Source organism: Eurytemora carolleeae, unplaced genomic scaffold (genome assembly GCF_000591075.1).
Source record: "Eurytemora carolleeae unplaced genomic scaffold, Eaff_2.0 scaffold574, whole genome shotgun sequence".
NCBI classification, from domain to species: domain Eukaryota; kingdom Metazoa; phylum Arthropoda; class Copepoda; order Calanoida; family Temoridae; genus Eurytemora; species Eurytemora carolleeae.
In genome coordinates, this window is record NW_019396467.1 from 178,583 (window position 1) to 202,917 (window position 24,335).

At 32.6% G+C, this 24,335-nt stretch overlaps 3 protein-coding genes across 5 annotated transcripts; all 3 read left to right on the forward strand.

Annotated features, from left to right (window-relative positions):
* The first annotated feature begins 180 nt into the window (after positions 1 to 180).
* On the forward strand, positions 181 to 1,872 carry LOC111703828 (NADH dehydrogenase [ubiquinone] 1 beta subcomplex subunit 3). Its single transcript, XM_023475893.1, has 3 exons — positions 181 to 328; positions 1,251 to 1,389; positions 1,715 to 1,872. The coding sequence occupies exons 1-3, from the start codon at positions 218 to 220 to the stop codon at positions 1,780 to 1,782; spliced, it is 318 nt and encodes a 105-aa protein (XP_023331661.1). The 5' UTR covers positions 181 to 217; the 3' UTR covers positions 1,783 to 1,872.
* On the forward strand, positions 1,802 to 13,533 carry LOC111703826 (zinc finger protein 37). The gene is made up of 12 exons (XM_023475890.1): positions 1,802 to 2,607; positions 2,673 to 2,752; positions 2,807 to 3,093; positions 5,055 to 5,103; positions 6,451 to 6,754; positions 6,820 to 7,010; positions 7,313 to 7,631; positions 7,757 to 8,015; positions 8,269 to 8,373; positions 12,279 to 12,374; positions 12,631 to 12,850; positions 13,417 to 13,533. The coding sequence occupies exons 1-12, from the start codon at positions 1,877 to 1,879 to the stop codon at positions 13,500 to 13,502; spliced, it is 2,727 nt and encodes a 908-aa protein (XP_023331658.1). The 5' UTR covers positions 1,802 to 1,876; the 3' UTR covers positions 13,503 to 13,533.
* LOC111703827 (drebrin-like protein B) lies at positions 13,520 to 23,081 on the forward strand. 3 transcript variants are annotated; one of them, XR_002765694.1, is made up of 10 exons: positions 13,520 to 13,606; positions 13,795 to 13,847; positions 14,826 to 15,041; positions 16,695 to 17,207; positions 18,165 to 18,302; positions 20,867 to 21,223; positions 21,293 to 21,430; positions 21,658 to 21,738; positions 22,673 to 22,882; positions 22,984 to 23,081. XR_002765694.1 is itself a non-coding variant. In XM_023475891.1 (9 exons), exons 2-9 carry the CDS (start codon positions 13,812 to 13,814, stop codon positions 22,757 to 22,759), a joined length of 1,566 nt encoding a protein of 521 aa, XP_023331659.1. In that variant the 5' UTR covers positions 13,520 to 13,606; positions 13,795 to 13,811; the 3' UTR covers positions 22,760 to 22,969. The 3 variants fall into 3 exon arrangements, 2 of the variants coding, with proteins under 2 accessions (XP_023331659.1, XP_023331660.1); XM_023475891.1 differs by lacking the exon at positions 22,984 to 23,081 and having other exon boundaries at positions 22,673 to 22,969; XM_023475892.1 differs by lacking the exon at positions 22,984 to 23,081 and having other exon boundaries at positions 13,531 to 13,604; positions 13,792 to 13,847.
* The last annotated feature ends 1,254 nt before the right edge of the window (positions 23,082 to 24,335 follow it).

A 24,335-nucleotide genomic window follows, 5' to 3' on the forward strand; every position in this document is an offset into this window, starting at 1 on the left:
ATCTACTTATTTTTGTTTTTCTGAACTTTTGATTTTGAGAGAAAAAAAAGTTCGCGGATTTTTTTTAGGGCCATTGAAGTACCATAAAAAATTAAAAACGTTTATAATATGTTGAAAAAAACACCATACAGGAAAGTTGCACGAAAAAGGGTACAATTTTGCACCAGGCGCCGCAAATCACACTTTTTTTTGACTCATCCTGTTCATTTTCAGAAATATGGGTGGTGGAGAACTGCCCCACATTCCGGACTGGAGAACCTACACGGTCGGAGAGCATACCCCGGAGCTTTTGAAAACTCAAAGGATGCTCAAAAGTCTCGGGTTGAAGGTATTTGTTGTAAGGAAACCCCCTCCCCCCCCCCTCATAAAAACACATTACATCTCATACCTTGATAATTAGTTTTAAATTATTCCGAATGTGCGAAAAAACTCCTCCCAGATAAATGTAGATTTAAAATCGTAGATTTGTATTATTCAATATTTTTTTACGAACTATCCTGTTCATGAAACATTTGAGATTAGATCAATTTTTTACCGTCCCATTTTCCCTCTTTATTTCCAAATCTTAAAAACTTCAAGTTGCAATTGAAATGCTATGGCATGGAAACTACAGTGATAACTAGAAAATAGTCTTCTTATTTTTATCATAAAATGTCACAAAGAATTTTGTAATTTGCAATTTAAGTTTTTCTTTAAAAAACGCCCTGAACAATTTTAGATAATCTTTATCAACATTTCTTGAGTAGAAGATTAAAAAATGACGACATTCATTCTCCCCGCCTCCACACAATTTTCTGGTTTTTACTGCATGGAGAGACAGAATTTTTGAATTCGAGGGGAATATAAATTTTATGGATTTTTTCAGCATTCTCCAATGATTTTCCTCTCGAGCAAATAAAACATACAAAAATATCTTACCATATGTAAAATAAATTTATATTTTCTTTGAGAAAACATTCATTCAAAGATTTCTTGGTTTTAATCAACTTCTTAATGGGTTTGTTGCGCATTTATCAGAGAACCCACTTATCTTTGATTTTTATCACAAGAAATGAGTGATTTTTAATTTATCTATTATACGAATTATATCAATGGTTCTTTTTTCTCAAACTCAACCAAAAACAGACGTTTTTCCTTGTACCCGTCCGACGTTCGTACTAGTCCGACGGTTGTCCCAGTCTAACGTTTGTACCAGTCCGGCGTTTGTACTCACCGACCATCGATTGTTTTCTTAAATCATCTTGATTCAGGACCCTTGGCTCCGAAATGAGGTCTGGAGATATGACCAGAGAAACCCTGCACTTGGAGGAACGATGAAGCAAAGGATTATTGGTTCTTTGGGATTCCGCGGACTCAAGTACGGACTTGTTATAGCTGTAGTAACGGCAGGTTTGTATATTTGAAAATATCTTTCAGGGATAAATATTAGATATTTATTTGCAAACAAATTCTCTCCACCCTTTTTAAAAACCATTTAGAACGAAAAATATTTAATTTTTAAATTTTTTTCACTTGATTCATTCACCTTTGTAGAAGTTAAATGATATTTGGAAAAATTGAATTATTTTTTTATGCGGTAGTTAAAAGTATAATAGCTTGCAGCTTTTATGTTTCATTCTTCTTTAATCCCGAAATGTTTCCAAAATCGTTGAGCATGTAGATTTAACTGATTAAAATATTTACCTCATTTAATAATTAGCATAAATAATTTTAGGGGTTCACCGTTTTCTGAATTCTCATGATGACCACGGACACGGTCATGAATCTAAGGAGACACACTAATAGGATTTTATCATCGCGGACATAGTTATTTATAGTTCTGTTGTAAATAAATAGATTTTGAAATTTCTTTAAAGAGTTCAAAATTTCAGATAAAATGGACGTGTTAGACGACCTCATACCAACAAATGACCACATTTTTAAACATCCGTTCCCTTCTCTTGAAATCCCTGAATTTTACCATTTTCCCATCGAAGATGGCAATTTCGGTGATCTTGAGTTCCTTGACCTTGCAAGTGACAGATTACTTTGTAAGTCTAAAAATCCCGCCCAGTTCTCTGATATATACTTTAATTCTTTGGCAACCCCCTCAGGATACTGCTCTGCTAATTATCTTACTGAAGAGGCAAATAGACTTTCGCTACTTCTCTCAGAGTCTGGAGAAAGAGAAAAAGGAGATGTTCTGGACCGGTCATTGATTGAAAATTTAGAGGAATTGTTCGGAGTTGGTAACCAAACCAGTAAACCCAGCGTTACGATTGACGAACAGCTTCCAAATGTTCTTGGAACTATGGACCATAAGCCGAGTTACGAAGTTGAATTCGAGGTTACTTCTGATGTTCTGAATATTATGGCGAAAAACTTTGAAAATCTTGAAGGTTTAATCGACAAGAGCCACAATATTCCAAGTCAAATTTCTGATGATAATGTTGATAAAACTATAACAATCAAATCTGTCTGTCTACATTCTTCCCCAGAACCCCCAGCAGGAGCTGTAGCAAAGATTATTCTCATCTCCAGCAAGAGTCTAAACATGACAAAAATTACCTTTTCTTCCATAGATGATACGGAGCAGCATTCATTTTGCATTCACACTGCAAACATGAGGTAATTTTTTAGAAATAAAAATTTCATATTTTTTGTTACTCTCATTTGTAATTTTCTTGTTAAAGGAAGGCAGGAGAAACGCTCCGAAATTACCACCCGGATAACTTGCAAGTGCTTAGAAGACTTCTCAAATTACCAGCTTCAGGTCGTTTTCAAGTATGATCATTCTGGAATCTTGTGTTCATGCATGATATTCTAGGCTTACCAAGATCAGAGAAGTTGCCTGATACTGGACGTGACCTAGAAGATATATCAAATCCTTCATTTGCCCAGAACAGTTCATTGTCTTTCCCAATACAATGGAAACCTTTGCCTAAGGAACAAAATGAAGATAAGGGATCCTGTGATAAACTAGGGCCAGGCAAAAGTAACCCGTTATCTTGTGAACTGAGAAAAAAAACCAGCGTCTTCATACATTCATCAGACATGCAATTGAAATTAGACCTAGAGAACATGGGTATCGACTTAGAGATAAAAAAAATAAAGGTGATATATGTATTTTGAGTTTTGGATATTCTTATCAATTTCATCCCTGACTACAAGGGTCTCTTAAAAAATATTTTTTCCCCCAATCTCCATGATCCCCTGATTTAGAATTTAGCTTAAAAATCTTTTAAAAAGTATTTTAGAAAAATGTAAAATTTGGAGTCTTCCAAAGATTAATAACCAAAAACATAGCTGGGAGCTGGGAACTTGAGAATGGTGGATATCAGGATTAATGCTTAATCATCTGTTTTTGCTAATCTCGAGACTAACATAATCTCGAGATTATGTTAGTCGTGAGATTAAATATTTAGATCAAACAAATTGGATTATTTCTAAGAATGGTTTTCTTGACTGAAAGGGCCCTCACTTAATTTCTCACCCATTTATTTATTAATACATTAGTTAAAATTGGTTACAAAAGAATCTCAAACGTATTATTAAATATTTTTCTTCACCGATTGATTTACAAAATGGCCGACAACAAATTTTTGATTTGTTAGAAATTGCGGATTTCTCTCATGGGATAGAATTTATTTACAAAGCTGTCATTGTTCAATTCAATTTACGAACTATATTCCTGCACTCTTGTTGGAGAAAATTATGTAAGGATATCCAAAGGGAGAGAAAAGGAGTGGATTAAGGACTAAAATTAAAAGTTTTCCCTTTATTAACAAGGGAAGGGGTGTGCTTCTGATAAAATTCCCTGATGTGCGACACAATATTTGGAAGCATAGGGTAAAACTAGCTCAAATACAAAATTTCAGCATTTATGAATAATTTTTCTAAATGAGCCAACCATTTTATTGTTTTCCCCGTCATTTTTGGCCCTTTTTAACAATTCTTGGCTAAATTGGATTTTTTAGGAAATTTTATAGTAAAACCTGCGCTACTCCATCCTATTCCTGTAAAACCTTCTCTAATCCATCCTATTCGTTTCAAACCTCAACTATTCCATACTTTCTCTTTAAAATCTGCTCTGCTTCTTCCTATTCCTATAAAACCTTCTCTTCTTCATTCTATTTCTTTATAACCTTCTCTTATCCATCCTATTTCTTTCAAATCTTCTCCATCCTATTCTTTTAGACCCTTCCTTTCCCCACTTTATTTCTTTAAAGCCTCACCTTCTCCAATCTCCATCCTATTCCTTCAAAACCTTCTCTTCTCCATATTTTTCCATTAAAACCTTAACTTCATCCTTTTCCTTTAAAACTAAAATACTCATTGTGGCATATTTCATGGACTTGGATATACTATTTGCGGCAGATTTTTTGTGTTTCAATGTTGTTCAGTGTATTGGATGTAATGGGTGTACAATGTTCACCCAGATTAATCCAGGATCAGTGACCTTGGATCCAAAAAAATCTTGCTTAACGCCCAGTAAACAAAAAAAGGCTAAATTAATGTATGGCCATGTATCCTATTAACATGTTTAGTATTAAAATAAGCACAATTTGGTGTCAAAAAGTGTTAAATTGCCCCGCTGGAAATCTGCAAATGTGAAATAGTTCTGAAATATTTTTTATAACTTTTTATATAGCTATATTCTGACTCATGTGATCGTGGGAAACGCACGGATGCATAAATACATTATATATACCCCTATATATTTTGGTTTTATCACAACAGTTTAATTCATTATTTACTGTCAAATAAATATCTACTATTGTTAATTTTCATTTAACTTATCCAATCATGAATGATAATGGAAAATTTTTGACTTAAACTACGCGTCAAAGAAGGTTTGAAAGGAAATGATAAACATTGTTGGGTTCCCTTTAAGATTTAAACTTGATTTGATTGGATTGGATTGGATTGGATTCGATTCGATTCGATTCGATTCGATTCGATTCGATTCGATTCGATTCGATTCGATTCGATTTGATTAGCTTCGATTTGATTTGATTTGACACAAGGATGTTTGTACCAATGGTATTTTCTATTAATTGCCTTCTATCTCGTAGGTCGGAGAAGAGACATACTTATGCTGTTCATACCAAGACTGTACAAAAGGAATTTCGGTTAAACTTTTTTTTCTTCTCAAGTTTTTCCATATTTGTTTCAGGGTTCACTTCTTCATGCTTTAAAAGCAATCGCAATTAATAGAGTGTAATAAAAAGAGTGGATGATTTCTCCAAACTACATTGTTTCTGAGATTCATCACCAAAACTTTTTCTCCAAAGGCATTATATCATTCGAGAAACTTGTAACCAATATCAGAATGGTTCAGGCTTTTTCAAATCACTTTCCCTTTTTTCCCATTTTATCCCCTATCCTGAATTATCCATTTTTTGAAACTTTTTTGATTCACAAACTCGGTTTTAGTCAACTCTTTAAATGTTTTTCCACAGACCTCAATTGAGCTTTATTTTGACACAATTAATTCAATAAAATCTTTTCCTTTCTCCCCATTTTATTTCTGAACCTTTTGACTACCCCCCCCCCCCCTCCCCCGTATGCCTTTCATATAATGCAAGAAATGCATGGGTCCATATAATGCCATCCAATACGATCGCAAATGTTGATTAATTGATATATTAACCATGTTGCTAATAAACTATTGGAAGTATCAAGTCAAATTGTAGAAAAAAGTCATACTGCAGAAACTGCAAGGGAGTGTTTATTATTATGTATATCACAATTTATCTCCTGTAATGATTACTGATATTTACATAGTGTAGCACCCCAATGCAGTACTCATTTCTGAAGTGTAGAACACGTACACAGAAAACTGCCAAAGTTTACAATGACACAGAAAGTGTATTTTCATGTCCCTAAATGTGCTTTCAACCCCGATCACATTTGGGATCAGAAATGAAATTATATGGACCCCCTGATTAGAAATGTATTTCTAGAACTCGAAGTGCATGTTTTAATCTCTCGAGCACTTGCTTTCCGTAATGTTTTCCTTCTTTTTTAATACTTCATTCCCATTTTTCTTTGCTTTTACATTTTATGGAAATATATTTATGCCTAATCTTAAGTTTTTTTAAAGATGGGCCTCGATTGTAAAATATATTCTACCTTTCTCCCGTTTTCCATGTCTCGCCTCATTTTAGAAAAATGTAGCACAAATTAAAGTTAAAGAATTAAGCCAATGTAACATACTCCCCCTTCCTGCAACTATTGTAGTCAAACTGACTGTTCACTTAAGAAATATTTGAGATTGTAAACTAAACTCATTTCTTTTAAAAGAACCGCTGATTTTTATTTACAAGAGCAAGGTTTTTTACAGATCCTAACCTTCCTCCTTTTAGTATATTTTTGTAATTTTTACTGGTGCTTACACCTATTTAAAGTTCCCCCCAAAAGTTTTTAAATAAATTCAAGTTTAATCTGATAAAGTTTTTCCTTTTTTAGCCTACAGTAGTGGATACGAATTGAAGCTGCACATAATGACACATTTTAACATTAAACCTTACAAATGTGATCACTCTGGCTGCACATGGAAATTTGTTACTGCATTCAAATTACAGAGACATAAAAAATCGCATGAAAAACAAAAGGAGTTTAAGTGCACATACAATCAATGTGATAAAATGTTTTCTACTCAATACAATCTGACAGTTCACATTAAAAACCATGGAAAGCTTCAAGGTTTTGTTTGTTCTCAGTGTTCTCAAGTTTTTACGGGAAAGAAATTGTTAGAGGAGCATTCTTCCAGGTTCAGTAATTTTTGGAATTGATAAAAAAATTGGAATAATGAAATTTACGCCATAATATTTTAAGGTTCCATCCCCTGGTCCCCAAACCGTTCTCCTGTAAGTTCCCAGGGTGTGACAAAAGCTACTTCAATAAGAGTCATCTTCAATCCCATTCCAGGTTTCACAACTCTCCATCCTACACCTGTCAAGCAGAGAATTGTGGGAAAAGGTATTCAACCATTCATCATCTCCGCAACCATGAACTCACTCATTCAGGAATCCATCTTGACATTCATTATACATTATTATAAGATTTATAATAAGAGGTTAAATCTAAAAGCTCCCCCCGGCCCCCGCCCCCCGGGAGACCTAGAGCGCCCACGGAATAGTTTCGTATAAACAATAAAATAGAATAAACATATTCATCACGATATATGCCGGGATTATTCTCTAAAAAATCTGAGACTAAAAAATTCTTTAACGATTCTTCGTCGCCAAATGATTATCAGTTTTGTCAACAAATAGACGCAAACATATTGGAACCCAACCCACATATTGACTTGTAAGATGTGATTCAGAAAAACAGAGATATACTTGTCACGAAGAAGGTTGTAATCATAGTTTCAAGTCCTTGTCGAAGCTCCAACGCCATCGCAAAACACATGAAGATCTTGCCTTTGTTTGCAATGTCTGTCAAAAATCGTTTTACCGTTCCGACCATCATCGATCCCACACTCTCACACATAACCTAGAAAAACCTTTCCAATGTTTGGCTGACTTTTGTGAGAAAAAGTTTGCAGGACGGATCTTGCTTCTTGATCACGTAAGAAAGGTTCACCGAAAGAGGAATGAGAGAACCTCGTCCTTATTGTGCCCAATGACTGACTGTTCTCGTAGGTAAAACTTGTTTTTGTATATTAATTATATAAGTATTGTTAATATACATACTATACATCCACCTTGTTCTATCCTTAATAATGAATTTGATGATCATTTTAAGATAAAAAATATACTATTTTAAGGTTTGTTTCTCGAATGTCGTTTGAGAGTCATTTGACTGAACATGGAAAAGGATTACAGGAAGGCAACCTCTCCGAACCTCATGAATCCTCATCACATCTTGATTTTGTATCCCTTCTTTCCTCTGTCGGAGAGGATATTCTATTTCCGGATGAGCTATCTTGTCCTGAATATGAGATTTCCTCCGACCTCGTTGAGAAAAGACACATTCAAAGTTCTGATCTTCCAGTTATTCTACACCCACAACAAGATGCTTCCGAGGTCATTGGCCTTATTTGTTTTATCCCTACAAATAAGTTTATTATCCACCCCCCTGTCCGCTTCCTAAGAAATCGTTCGCGTATTTTTTATTTTAATGGTTTTTTTTTTTTGGGGGGGGGGGGGGGTTAAAAATCTACCACGGTAGATTAAATTAATGATGGGTGTCGAATTTCACAAGTTTTGATCAATGACCATTGCCCATGACGAATGTAAAAAGTTCAGTAATTCTTTTTAAAGTTTTATTTTAATTTAGGATTACATTGGAAACAAGAAATCGATCCCGACAGAGCTGCCAGGAAGTGAAGAAATATTCATTACAATCCAATCTCAGGATAATTCAAATTTTGATCATGGCCATGTAAGTAGTTTTTGGTGAATTCAAATATGTTACATTGACTATTACTCATTAGATAACATATTAATATTTCAATTACTACGTATAATCGAATCCTTCAACATATAAAATATTGCAATTGTTTCTTAGCTTACATTTTACCTAAATCAGATAGATTTAAAATGGAAAATATTTTTTTTCTAATAACTGTGTTATATGGTCATTTTTACATAATGCTCAGAACTTGCTTCAATAGTTAGGTGTTTAAAACACCTATCTGTTAGTCAAGAATATCATCACTAACATTAGGACGAAGTTTAAGGTTTTTCAGATCACTTCTCTCAGTATTTTTCCATATTTTATCATGTGTTCCTTCTTTTTTAATATTTTTCACATTTTCTGGAATCATGAATGCATTTTTAATTGAAAAAAAATCTTTCACACGCAAGCTTTAATTGGATTGTATTTTTGTAATATTCCCTGCATAAAGAGAAATAGCAGAGTCCTAGATTGAACGGATTTTAGGCCTTGTCCTAATATCAATATGGCGGTCGGATATTCCACATTGGGGATCTTTTCATGATCAATACTTAATTTAATTTAAACAAAAATTAAAATTGGGGATAGTTTTTTCAATTCCCCTTCTCTTTTCCATGTTTTTCTAAGCTTTTTCACAAACTAGTCTGGTTCAAAAGCAAGTTATGGGTTTAAAACACTTGCCAGTTAGTCAAAAATCTCATTACTGACATCCGTACGAAGTTGCAAAAGATGCCAATATGCAAAATTTTATTAAAATTGCTAAAAAAAAATAAAGATAGGAACCCGTGTAACTAAATTGATCAAAGTAACTATCCCCTTTTAGCTTAGTAGCTTTAAAAAAATTCAATTTAACCATTTCCTGAAGACCTTTTTTGCTACAGTTAAACGAAGGAGGGAATCCCCGGACGCCATGAGCTTCTGCTATGCAGACACAAGCCTCCCATATGCAGAGCGTGCCTCCGCTATGCAGTGAACGAGCCTCCACTATACAGAACAGCTTTTTTAAATCTTGGATTTTATGCGTAATAAAACGTTAATTATTTTTTTGAAGTAGTGGCATAAGAATTTTACTAAAGATACTTATTTATTGATTGTCATGATTAAAAACATATATGAACTCAAAGTAGTTCATAAGATTTATAACATTTCTTACGCAGAAAGGAAGATATTTGGATTAATATTTCTGGAGTAAATTTAGTTTGTTTTGTTGTAATCTTTGATTTAAACAATACCTTTTTTTTTGAAAAAAGTTAAGATTTAAATAAATTATACAAATTTTCTAGATTTAATTTGAACTACAAGAAAAAGTAATGCTTAATTGATTATAAAAGATGAAATTCAATTTAATTCATTTTTTTTTCGCTAAATATTTTTTTTTCTTTTCATGTGAAGAATGTTTAAAGTTTTAGATACCACTTTATTAGTCATAATCAGGATTTATTTATGCTAATTAAAAAATACTTCTCATCTTTGAGGAACCTCTCATGCCACTACATCAAAAAAATTTTAAAAAGCGCTTTTATTTAAACTTACAACACAAGTACACAGGCACATTTCGATGTATTGCGCATGCTTATTTTTTCATAGCAGAGGCTCGGTCAGTCTAGCAAATTTGGGAGGCTCGTGTCTGCATAACGGAGGCTCATGGCGTCCGGGGGTTCCCTCCCTCGTTAAACTTCATAAGTACATCGGAAGAATATTTAAAATGTGTGTATTTATCACTTTTCACTTGGTTATGCCGCCAAGAGTTATATGATCTGTACCCCCCAACTATCTATTGTTTTGGATAACATGTGTCGCGTATTTATCTTTACAAAAAATATATTTAGGAAACATTCATTCCAGATAAAAACTTTGACACTCAACACTAAAATTTTGATTAAGTTTTTGTAAACTATACATATCCCTGTTAAGCATCTGGCAGAAAACCTAAATAGCTTGGGCAAAACAACTGACAGCTTCAAATTCAAGGCGACATTTTATAAATACTTCCGATGTTTTGATATAAATGAGTTAAGCTGTAGGAGAAAGCAGAATTATATCATCTGCACATACCCAGATTTCAATATAGACACCATGTATTTGGCATCCAATCGTTGAATGGCGTAATAAATTGTAACTCTTTCAATGTAAATGCAGAATAGCACAGGAGAACAGAAGAAACTGCTCCTTGTCTGATTCCGTTTTTTTAAATTGAAGGTATTTGAGAAAGGATTTCCCTGCCAGAGTAATAATGTTGTAATAATCCACTNCTGAATCTCATCTGCGGTCAGCTTATCTGAGTTTAGAATCCATACAAACCAGTCAAACCATTTTGGAATCAAGCTTCCAATGGAAATTTCTCTATAATTGCTATTGTTAGCAATGTCATCTAAGTTGTACTTCAGTATTGGCACTAATTTGCATAGAGTCCACAGTAGTAAAAAAGCAGGAATCTTGCCTTTAGCCAAAACCCATTTGAAGAGGGTGGTCACAAGAACTGTTAACTAATTAGATGCATTCATTAAGAAATTTGAACTAGAGTGTAAAGTCAAATAATGACTAGATGCCACATTTTTAGAGGATTCGAACAAATTCGCAAAATTTATCTTAAAATCGGTAATTTCCCAGGATGTCACAATTCGCATATAAGCGCTAAATTTTTGCTGACTAGTGACCTTATAATTGAGATAGATGGCTAAAACTTCGCATACAGCTTCAAATTATGGTCATCAACACGGATCTGGATGACCTCTTCTCCAATATTGCCCTGGTTAAGTCAAGATAACTGTCCAGACATGACAAATTTAGGGTTTGGGTTTTATCAAAAATGAACACCATTTTTTTTAGAAGGAAAATATAAGGTTAGCTGATTTTAAAAAGGGGTTTTAACAAATCTGATGAGTAGCTGGTTTTCATAAAATATTGATAGAAATATCGGCTAATAAGGATCCTTGTTGTTGTTATTTTCAGTGATAAGTTTAATGGCAAATCAAAGTAAATCCGTCAGATTCCAAATGCTATAATCCAGTCTCCGACCGGAGAAATTGAAGATGCTGAATTAGCACCGGCTTCCACCAATAGTTGCTGAGATATTGCAAAATTACATAGATGCTACGTCTTCATTTGTGCAGGCTGAGTGTCCTTAAAATTGAGATAGAATTGTAACTTTGCATACCGGCACAAATTTTGAAATCAACTCGGATTTGGAAGATCACTTTAGGATCTCCATGAACAGGCAGAAAGGGGGAAATGCAACATTCTACAGGCTGAACTACATATTTATTACGTAACTCTGTTTTTAAGTATCAGACTTTTCAATATTCTGACCTTTGATGGACAATTTGGAGGTCAGAAAATTTTGGAATTAAGCAAATGTATTAAAGATGCTTTGATTTAACATCGGAACACCAAAATTATAAACATCATTTTTTGGTGCTTCTTTAGATGACTTCATAGAATCCCCCCCAATGCATCTCCTTACCACCCAGAATCGCGTCACAACAGAAAATAGTTATAGTTGCATCTCTGACTAGAATAACAAAGAAAGTAATCAATAAGGCAAAACTATAATGTAAATTCTTTTAACTTGAAAAAAGATATATTTCACCCAAAAAATATGTTTTAGTGAAATTCCTTAGATATTTATTCGTGAAACCTTACAAATATGATAAAATTCTTATCAGTAAAAAATGTTAGAAATTCTGAAACGAGATAATATAATCTTGATGTATTCTTTATTGAATGCTGCAAATTCACTGCTAGATTGATAAAATAATATATCATCCATACAATATACCTTAATTATTGCTATATTGGCTCGTAATAAATCTGATGAGAATGTGGTTTAATAAGTTTTGTTTCTTTTTATTGACTGTGTAGTGTGTAACCTAAACATGCAATATTATCAGGAGAATGTAATAACCGTAATTCAGTCGGACAATGGACTCTACTCTTTGCCGAACCTGGCACACTTATCCAATCTGACAAGCCAACAAGAATCGCAGGAAAATTTGAACACTAATTTGAATTTAATTGATTAACTAAATTATTGATAAGATATTAGTTATATCTCTAAATAAAAGTGTTTTGTTACGATTACCTTATTCGACTCTCAATTCAACCTTTGCATATTCATAAAAGTTTACTAATTTTTATTTTGCTTTACATTTTTCTTAATTACCTTAAATGGGGTTGTATTTATTTTATTTTTCTACATGTCTCACTAGTTTGAACAACTTATTGAGTTCAAGTTACTTACAGTATTTGGTTGAAGCGATGAATGGCGAGGTGGAAATTCTTATCGACGAACCTATAATATTTGAACGTAATGGTCAGATCTTAGAACCTGAGGAAGAACTCGAACTCCCTTGTATTCAAGCTAGTAGCACATTGAGTCCAGCAATGGAAGGGTTTGAAACAAATTTAGAAAACTTTGCCGAGGAAGTCACATTTTTGGAAGCTAATAAGCAATCCAATCTAGGTCAGTACTCAAGTAAAAAAGGAAATTGCACGTAAATGGACAAAAATGTTTCAATTTCTAATATGTAAGTTGTAACTTGATAAATTTTCTTTTCGCATAATTGTTGTAAAATAAAAACTAGAGGAGCTACGAGGTCACAACTTAAAAAAAAGGAATTGAGTCTTTGCCACAAACTCAAATTTTCTAATCCCTATGGCTTTACAACCTGATGGTTAAAGCTTTGTTATTTCAAATTTAGTTTATTTGACATAAGAGAATTTATAGTTTGAAATATCTAAGCAGTTTATTGCAAAGATATAGGGATTATAAAATCAGTATTTGTGGTAAAAACTCAATTCCTTTTACCTCCTTCTGTCCAGTTCAGTGTGTTTAAACTGAAACGCATTACCATGAAAATAAATTTTTTTAAAATATTTATATATTTTTTCCATGTTGTAAATTAGATGGAAATTGAATTATTCTTTAAGAAATATTACGTAAATACGCTAGGTGTTAATTTTCCTTAGCTATCATGATTATTTCATTGAAAAATTTAAAAAAACTTTTTAAAACTTTTGTTATACTAGGTGTTACCCAAGCGGAATCTAGTGATGAAGTGTACCTGGCTCCATTAGTAAAACATTCAACAATAAACCTTCAAGATCTCAATTAGAATAGATAGCAATATTCGTATGTTTTTCAGAGAAAATGATAGTCAAGGTATAGCTGCTAATTGTGAGAAGTAAGAAATTGGACGAAATATCATCTAGAAAAAAGGTAAAATCTATTCTGCTTTGATTTTTAACAGTTATTGTTTTCAGGGGCTACTGTTAGTGTTACATAATTTTGTTTTGTAATTCAAGTAAAAGCTTGGGTTTAGTTCTAATGTGAGATTTTCAAAAACAGAGATAAAAACCAATAACCATGAACAAATCCAATTCATTTATAATTAAACTTTTTTTAAGAAACTCGAGTCATCAAAATGGTGGATCTAAATAAGAACGAAGCAAAAATGAAGGTATCCTTTGATTTAACGGCGTTAAAAAGGCGGATTCAGGGGGTGTTTTGCTCCCCTCTAGACTAAAAAAAAATATGATTTTTACCCCTTCTAAAATATTATTATTTCTACATTTCATTAAGTTTTGACTTTTGAGACATTTTTAGGAAATAAATACCCCTTGTCTGAGAGCTCAGAGTCTTGGCTAAAATTCTGAATATACGAATCCCAAAAATATAAGATTGGTTTAATCTTGACCTTGCTATTGTGGACCCCTTCCACCCCTTGTCTGATGAGGGGTTCAAACCAATTACACCAATTATTAGCCCGAGCTACATTCCCCTCATTTTCTTGTTTCAAGCTACCTTGCAATATTAACTTTTTTTAAGTGTCGAATTCTTGAAGTAACACCAGCTTTCATATATCTGACTATGTTAGGGCATAAATCAATTTTTTTATTTTCGTAAATCAGTTCTGGGTTCATAAAACTTTAAGTTTGAAGTTCCTTTACTTTTATAGTAACAGTTTACAACAATTTATTTCGAAAACTTGAGAAAAATAGAAATTCCTGGCTTTGGGAGAGACAGAATAAAAACAAATATATTTTTATATATTCTATATATGAAACTGGACTATTACATATGCAGAATAGATTCAAGTTAAAAATTAAGATTTAAATATTGGGTAAATCAGTGACACATATTTAATATATATTTCACTGTGCGTGATTTCCAATGTTGCAAAGTGAACACCTTTTCAGGAAGATTCACAAGATTTCTACTCGAAAATTGCAGAAATTTGTTATTTTGGTTTATTTCTTTTCTCAATTGTGTTACCTTTTCCAACAAGTTTTTTACTCATTCTCCCCACCATTGAAAAAAAAAACAGTAAAAGAAAATCTGTTATAAAATTTGCACATCGATCGAAACTTCATATTGAGGGGGAAATTATATTTAATGAGAAGGTGGGGAAAATAACTACAACTTGGTTATTCCTCAGGAAGCCTGGAAGGATGTTACCAATGACAACAGTTCTATCAACTGGGCTTTATTTGGTTACGAGGGGCAGACTAATATCTTGACCCTGGTTGGTAAGGGTGAAGATGGAATAGATGAGATGATAGAAGATTTGAACCCAAGTAAAATTATGTATGGATTTCTGAGGGTAGAAGATCCTAAAACAAGTCTTCCAAAGTATGTGATACTTAATTGGCAGGTATGTATTTTATATTAGGCTTTTAGGGACGTCTTTTACAATACTCTAATCCCAAAATAATTAATAGAGGCAGGACTAAAATAAGGTTTTATAGCTTGCAATGGAACAGTTTTAAAGAAGTTCTAATAAGAGCTAATTGATTTTGTTTGATTTCTTTCTTTTCCCCGCTACTGGGTTGATTTTAGAAAAAAATTTTTATAAAATATGTTTTTGAATTATGTATTATATTTATTCAGGGTTGTATATTGTGTCGAAAAATCATTATCCCCCCTTTAAAAATAATTTTTTCTCCCAAAAGTTATATATGTTTGCTCGGAGCGACAAAAAGTGTAAAGGGTTTCATTCGAAGAATTTAAATTTTAATAATAATAATGTATTTTGAAAATCGACATTTATGTAGAAATGACATTTTTTTAAAATTAGGTTAAGGACTGAATGGTCTGAGACATTTATAAAATTTAGCTATAATTGAAAAGAACGACAACCAAAAAAAATAAATGGACTTTGGCACTAAAATATCAAAAGCAAACAAAGTATAAAAGATACGAGGAGGAATTAGTTATTCCCAAAATACAGGGCAAATACTCAGTAAATAATAATAAATTTTGGAGTGTGGGTTTAGGACGTTCCTAAAAGAATGATTTGATTTGATTTGAAATGTCAGAAATATATGCATTTTTTGAGTTTAGAAAGATAGGTATCAGAAAACATTTAAAGTGCCCGTCTTAAAAGATGTTTTTTGATGGAACTGTATTTTGCAATGGAACAGGAGTTTCATTTAGTTTTTTAACGTAATTTGGGAGAATAAATTATCTTTAATTATCTTTAAAGGGAAATTAATGAATTTTTGGTTAAAAAGTAGATAAAAGAAGGAACAAAACTTGCTTGGGGGTTGAGAAATCAAAATGGGGATTAAATTTATTTTCTTCTCAAAAACTAATCTAGAAAATAAAATAAAAAAGATTAAATTTGCTTGTATTTTGTGAAGTTACCCCTATACTATACTACTATAATTTCTTGGGTATGTCCCATGGAACCTCACAAATATGATATATTGATAATGTTATGAGGTAAAGAATGTAATAATTAAATTCTTAAACTCGATGAAATAATCTTGATGCATTCGTTAAAGAATACATCAAGATTATTTCATCTCGTTAAAGAATTTCCATTATTACATTTTTTTCCTCATAAGATTATTATATTCCGTCGCTCTGCTTTAGATAGGAGTTGTCTTTCATGAAACGGTCGGTGCAATTCCAAATTTCTATTTTAAGAGTTACATTTCCGGTTCTCAACAGTATATACCCTATATCTTTTGTCTGAGAAAAAAGGATGGAAATTGAAAATTTTATATTTGATTGTGGTGTCAAAAGACAAAGAACGAAGTTGACACAAATTTCTTTCTTAGAAAGAAAAACAACAATATTTTCTTAACTTGTTAAGAAGGTTCACATGAAATTAAGTCGACTGTTTCTTTAAGTCATTTACAACTATCTATTTATCAATCAGTATTTTAGCATATGGCATCAAACATTATTCTACTATTCTTTAATAATGAAGAAAATTTGCACGAAGAAGATTATTTATATATATATATATATATATATAGACAGAACCACCTTATTCTCATGATAATATTTGTTTGTAAAGGGTGAGACTGCTCCTGGAGGAAGGAAAGGAGTATGTGCCATGCATCTTCGTGATATAGAACGTTTTCTTTTTGGACATCATTTAACTCTAAACGTAAGGAACGAGGACGAAATTGACATGGAGACCATTACAAAAAAAGTTTCGGAAATTACAGGCTCCTCTTACAACTTCAAAGAGAAACCTCAAGGTATGGAATATAGTCCTGCTCCAGTAGGTACGTGTCACAAGAAGATAAATCCTGAGCGTGAACTACCGAACATGGAGACAAGAGAAAAATTTTGGAGCAAAGATCAGGACGAAGAAAAAAATAGAGTTCTTGAAGAACGGGACCGCAGGGCGCAAGAAACTAAGAATGCTGAGGAGGAGCGGAAGAAAAGAGAACAAGTGGAAAGTGAAGCTCGAGATAATCATATCAAAGACAAAGAACGGAAGGTTTGGGAGCAGAGAGAACAGGAAAAATATTCTGAAGAGGAAAGGGTTAAAATTGACATGTCTAGATGGGAAAAACAGCAGGTACTATAAGTTCTACTGGACCACCCAGCCCCTCCTTCTGAAAAAAGCAACCCTCGTGATAGATTAGGTTAATATGGATTAATGATCACGGGAAGTTGAGCTTTAGAAGAAGAAGGGGGAGGTTGGTTCACGACACCTTAAGTAAGAAAAAAATAAAGTGTATTAAGAACAATTATAATAATTCTAGATTTTGTGTTATGACCTAAGCTTTTACATATTTAAAGGGAGTGTTCGCGAAAAACGAAAGGGGGTATATGCTTAATGCGATAAAAAAGCGCTTTTGATCGCTACTAATCTTACTTCTATCTGTTGCGTCTATGAGGAGAAAATTGTTAAAAACGACTAATACCGAAGAACGTAGTGTCCATACAAATTCAGAAAGATGCAACATACGACTTAGACCGTAAAAAAATCTATTCAATTTCAAACAAATCATTCAGATATTACAACCTATGGTCATCGATTATCTTTCGCCACATTTGTATATAGTTGATTTTTCATAATATGTTTAGATTTTATTTTTTAAAATAATATTTAGCTTGCAACTTGTTTTCGAACATTCCTGGAAAATATGAAAATGTCGTCTTCATTACCAAAAATCCTCGAAGCAGGAATAAATGTTTTTATAAGTAACTCTCAGATCATAACAATTAAAACATATTATGAAAAATCAACTATATACAAATGTGGCGAAAGATAATCGATGACTATAGGTTGTAATATCTGAATGATTTGTTTGAAATTAAATTGATTTTTTTACGGTCTAAGTCGTATGTTGCAATTTTCTGAATTTGTATGGACACTACGTTCTTTGGTATTAGTCGATTTAAACAATTTTCTCCTTATAGACGCAACAGATAGAAGTAAGATTAGTAGCGATCAAAAGCGCTTTTTTATCGCATTAAGCCTATACCCCCTTTCATTTTTCGCGAACACTCCCTTTAATCTTGTTTCTAGGTTGATGATGCTGCGGAGTCTAAAGAACGTAACCTGAGGTCGGAGAGGATGAGACAAGACCGAGCTAAGGAGGCTCAGGAGTTAATAAGACAAAGGACATCTGACGTGAAGAAGGTGTTTCTCAGAAACTCGTCTCAGGTAATTACTTTAATTCCACTCTAAAATTGTTCTCGTTAAAATGGAAAGCTCTTCAATTTCAATGAACTTGATGATTTTTTTGTGAAAAAAATGTGCTTTTTGGGGTATATTCTTAGTAGGACTATACTAAACAAACTTCTCTTGACTTGTATTTCCTTCACCGCCTTCCCTGTAGAAAATATCAACAAGGTGGACAAATCTGACAATTACAGGAAGATGGGGGGAAAGTGATCTGAAAACCATATTGGTTGTTTGTAAACAAACTTCAACTTGAACCGAAACATGATTAGTATAAAAAAAGAGTAGTGCCNGTCTTGGCTACCTTCTACTGTTGAAACTGTAAATTATTCAAAAGTGTAACAATAATTCTGCCTATAAAAACATTTCAAAACGTCTCTCATTTATTAATGTACGAGATGACTGATGAATATGACAGCACAGACTAATAATTTTTTTTTATTTCAAGTATAAAGGAAATGAGAAAATGCCAAAAACTCTAATTTTCAATCACTATATCTCTGCAACCCGATGTCGTAGATCTTTATTATTTCAACATCAAAGGTTTAAACTTATCAGGTTGGGAAGATAGATGGATTAGAATATTTGACAAGAACTCAGTTCTTTTCTAAAGTGAAAACTAAAATTGCCTGATATAGAATTGAAGTATTTTGACCTGTTACATATAAGCAGGTGTATACAAATTATAAACGGGCCTGTTTTTAGTGAAAATTTAAAAAAAAGGTTTTTTTGTGACTCGCTATTAGTGAAAATTCAAATCTTGTAAATTTTTCTGGGACATGGTTTTTGATTTGCCATTGTTCAATGGAACCCCCTAAAACTCTGGAAAAGGAAGACGACATTAAAGAAATTTTACATATGCATTTGATGTTATAAAGCAAATGATTTACATAGAAAGATAAACTTATTAATTGGAACGGGTCTGTGTACACTACACAATTGCAGTGTTTCATGTTTATTTGGCTATTTGAAATCATAACTTCAGTTGGCAAGGTTCATGTTTTAGGTTGAAAAATCTAGAAATATAGATACTTATTAAAATGCAAAAATATTTTATCAATTGGAAAATGCGTGTTATGTTTTGTTCGTCAAAAGATTTTTATGAAACTTTAATAGATTGGTTAAAAAAGTAAAATTTTAATACGCGTTGTTTGTGTTAAAAAAATATTTAGCATTTGCCTTACTTTATTTTTATACTTTTTAACCCAAAACATGAATTTTTAAAACATTTTCATTGTGGTGTGTAAACTCAAGCTAATGCCGTTTTTTACTCACCTTGTGAGTAACATATTAAAAACACACAAAAAAACTAAACCTCCGCCACAAAATTAAAATTTTCTAATCTCTATATCTTTGCAAGCGGATGTTGTAGACTTTTGATATTTCAAACCATGACATCTATTAGATGAGAAAGTCTAAAGGAATTAAGTTTTTGTCACAAACTCATATTTTCTAATCCCTTTAAAAGTTGCAGTTTAGTAAAATTTCTAAACGCAATTAAAAGATTTTATTTTGGAAAAGTTAAGAAAAAACGTTACTTTAACAAAAAGTATTCTTAGCACTTACATTTATTACAACGTGCAGAATTATGCCTAAATGACGTTTTATTAAAGCAAGACGTTTGTCACCTTTTTAGTTTTCAAACCAAGTAAAATTGAAACGCAAGGTCTCTGAAATCATTTACCTTAAATGAAAGTGGAACGCTAGAAAATTGTTGTTATATTATTAAAGCTTTAACGCAACGTTGGGAAAGTTTTTTAAACCGGGGAATGCAAAAGCGTAATGGAGCTTACTTTTTTGTCACCAAAATTTATTAAAGCTTAACGTTGTATAAGGTATTCAAATGCAGAAAATTCATGACTTCACGTTGGTCACGTTTCTAACGTTTATACTTTTAAAGAGCACTATCGTAACGAAAGCTGAGATTAAAAAAAAGCAAAACGTTGACATCTCTATATGTGCAAAATTCTTTTTTTTTAGATGAAAAACTATGTCATAAGTTAACAAAATGGGAAAATCTGATTACGGGAAAGTGATCTGAAAATCTAAAATCTGGGAGGGGGGGGGATATTTATTCCAAAAATTCAATCCAATTTAGGCCTGTATGCAAAAGGTTTTTTTTATTTTCATTGAAATGTGAATTCATGAATTTATAAAATGTAACCAAGTTGGGAAAATATAATAAAAGAGGGAAAAGGGGGGAAAATTGATTTTAAAAAACATTAACTGGGAAATAATTTTTCTCCCATTTTCTTTAATTTTACTCGAAACAAACACAAATGATGCCCATATGCAAAATTTCATCAAGATTGCTCGAAAAATGAAGACAGGATTCACAGGAACCCATAACCCAACTTGTACACAAATTGGTAAAACTGACTGTCCCCTTTCGTAATTTTTGTGAGCGCTCCATAATAAAATGTAGACTTTTGAAAAATTGCATCCCCTTAAAACCCTAATTTTCAGTATTTAAGGTCAATAAACACTTTTTGCTTTAAAAAAAAACCTTTAGTTTGGCACCAGAAGTAATAATAAAAAATGTTTAGGGACAAATGAATGTTGTCGCGAAATCGAATCCTCCTGTGGTATCAGCTCCTTCTACTGGTGTTGTTAGATCAGCGTTACAGCCTCCACCTTTCAAGTTAGATCATCAACCTGTTCCTGCTCAGCCAAATCATCAACCTGCTTCAATTCAGCCAGATCATCGACCTGCTCCAATTCAGCCAGATCATCAACCTGCTCCTATTCAGGCAGATCATCAACCTGCTTCAGTTCAACCACTAAATATAGATCCCCATTCTTTAGAACTAGAGCCTAACAAACTTAGAAATGAGTCCCTGCCAAATAGGGTCGAGGATAAGGATGAGAACGATCACCAATTGGCGCCACCAATAGGATTTGAGGTGGTTATCTTCAGATTAAGAAATCAAAATCTTGCAATAGAAATAATTAATACTGTTTTCATATTTCAGGAGGAATGTGATAAATCAACAGATTATAAACTTGGTTCAAATGAACTACATCATGCCATGCCTGTTAACATGGAGAAGGATAAGGACGTGTCTCTAGAGAGCTACGGCGTCTGTGCAGTTTCTCTTTATGATTACCAGGTGATGTAAAATATGATCTTGCACTTAAAGAATGTCTAGTGAAAGTTTAAGGCCTACTAAGCTCAACCGGAGTAGCACCCCTGTGTTGACAGCAGTGGTCTAATAGGTCGATTTTTTTTTATTTTATTGATATTAGATTTTACCTAATTGTGTTCCTGTATCTAGGCCATTTAGATTCTAGTGGTTAAGATGATAAGCTAAATTTTTTTAATTAAAACGTTTTTTAGGCAAGTGACGAGACTGAGATATCCTTTGATCCTGGACAGATAATTACGCATATTGACCAGATTGACCCAGGATGGTGGCAGGTATCGTATGTTTAATTTTTATTTTCGTCTTTAAGTATGGGCGGCTTACGATATTTTACAGCGGAAAAATGTGTTCATTTCTATTATTATGTTTTTTAATAACTTTATTTCGACTGATTTAAGTGGCACTACAGGCAAAATTTTTCATGGGTGGGACATCCCCCCTTCTCCCTTCCTCTTAAGCCGTCTCTGTTTGTGTATGTGTGTTTGACTCAATGTTTCGCTGAAATTAGCTTACATATATATATACCTTATTTCAAATGTATTGCTAAATTAGCAAACATTTTCTATTTCAAAATCCAACAGAGCAGCCCTTGATCACTAAAAGTAAATATCTACTAAGATCAAGGGCTTGAAGCTTTTTTGGTAAGCTAACAGATGTCTGCTTTAAGCCTGCAATGAAGTATAATCTGATATTTTTACCATAGAGCTGCTAGTGCTGCATTACGTTCAAAATTACAATTTATGTGTACGTAAATAGTATGCATGAATTTCTATATACATATTTAACAGTCCATTAGCATGGGCTTTAGCATTTGTATCATAGGTATTTTCTTGTAAATCTATTTTTAACTATTATGTATTGATACAGAGTTACAAACTATTATTAAAATAAAAGATTTTTATCAGATTTTTTAAATGTCCCATTTCATCTGCGTCGTACATATTTAGGAGATAAAATCAAATATATCTTACATTTAACTTTCTATACAGTGGGATATTTTAGGGTATGGCCGATCGGTTTAACATTTGACAAAAATGGAATANATCCCCCCCCTCCTCTTATATAACAGAAAATGCAATGCAATCATCTAAAATAGTCTCGTCAGAAATTCCACAATGCCTTCTTGATCGGACTAGTTGTGGCAGAAATAAATATTTTTCAACCAAAGATTTTTTTCGCCGGTGCAATTAATATCTTCACTATTTTCAGGGTCTGGGGCCTGACGGTAGTTATGGTTTATTTCCTGCCAACTACGTGGAGATTATTGATAGTTCTGAGCTTCAGATACAAGCTTAGTGTTTTCCTAATTTGGGCTGTGCAACTTACACTTACAGTACACAGCATTAATCTTTTAGCTTGCTCGGTGAATCCTTTATCTTTATAATTTTACATGCATTTTCCATATTCACTACTGCCTGGGTTACAGTTTATTTATGTATTTCGTATATATATATGTATATGTTCCAGTTTTTTATTCACATTTTATTTCTTAAAGAATTGTATTTAACAATATGTTTCAGGTATCTCGACGATCCTGAGTAGTCAAAATTCTTTAAACATTCTTTGAATACATATAAATGTAAAATATTTATATTGTGAAACATTTTCTCATTTTAAAGAACCATTACACTTAAAGTATGTATTCTTCTAAGACCTGTAAAACATGCTTACAAGATGTATTTTTCATACAATTAAAATGGCCGTCGGAAATGTGTTCAAATGAAAATAATGTGAAAAAAAAATCTCTAGTAAAAGTTAAGATGAAAAGTTTACCGAATTAAAAAATTAAAAATTTTTCTTTTAAATTCTGTAAATCGATTTGAACTCGGATATTTAGGTCAGTTTCAAATTCAGTGCTTAGGATCCAGTTGATTTTGATGCGGATTCAGTGCTTAGGATCCAGTTGATTTTGATGCGGATTCAGTGCTTAGGATCCAGTTGATTTTGATGCGGATTCGCCTGAAAAAAAAATGGATCCGGATCGAACAAATAAAATGTTTATACATTTTTTTAAATTTGTTTCGCATAATTTTATGCTCAAGCCAAAATGATCTACCATTCAGATATCAGGAAGTTTCTAATAATCCCTCATTAGTTAACAGTTGAGATTTGTGAGAACAGAACAAAAAGTTTTCTTAAGCAGGTTTTCGTTGATATTTTTCAACGGATCTGCAAAAATATGCGGATCCAGGAAGTCAAAATGTTGCGGACCCAACTGGTCTAGATCCGTATCCTAAGCACTGGCTATTATAACCCATATCAATATGCCAACATTTTCTTTTTTTCACGTTTACAAGTATATTTTTCAGTTTTCAGTTTTTGATATGAGAAAAATCTATTGTTGACAGTTATTTTTAATTTGTGTCTTAAAATTCGTAAAAGAGTACTATTTTGGTTCTTGGAAATAATTTCATATAAATTAATTTCATTAAATATATATAGAAGGATTTGTAACTATGGTAACAATTCTTATATATATGTATGTATTATAGAAGTTCTCATATAGTTTGTTTACATTTTAAATTTCACGGGAATGACGATCCTTGTTTTTGTCAACAAAAAACAGTTCATGAGATGTCTTCAAGATTGAAGTAAAATGTAAAGATACTATCCCTATTATAATTTGTCATAACTTTCGTAATTTACTAATCATTCCTAACTGTCAAGTGGGCAGCTTACTTACTGTTTTATTTTGCAAATTTGCAACTTTTTTGTATTCCTTTTAAAGATAATTGTTTTTTTCATTATTTTTTCATAACTTGTCAAAAAATATAATTTTACAAATGTTTTTTTATCAGTGCATGATCTCAAATATAGGGCAGGGGCTACCGGATGGTCACCTCTAAATGTAGTGGCGTATATAAGGGGGGTT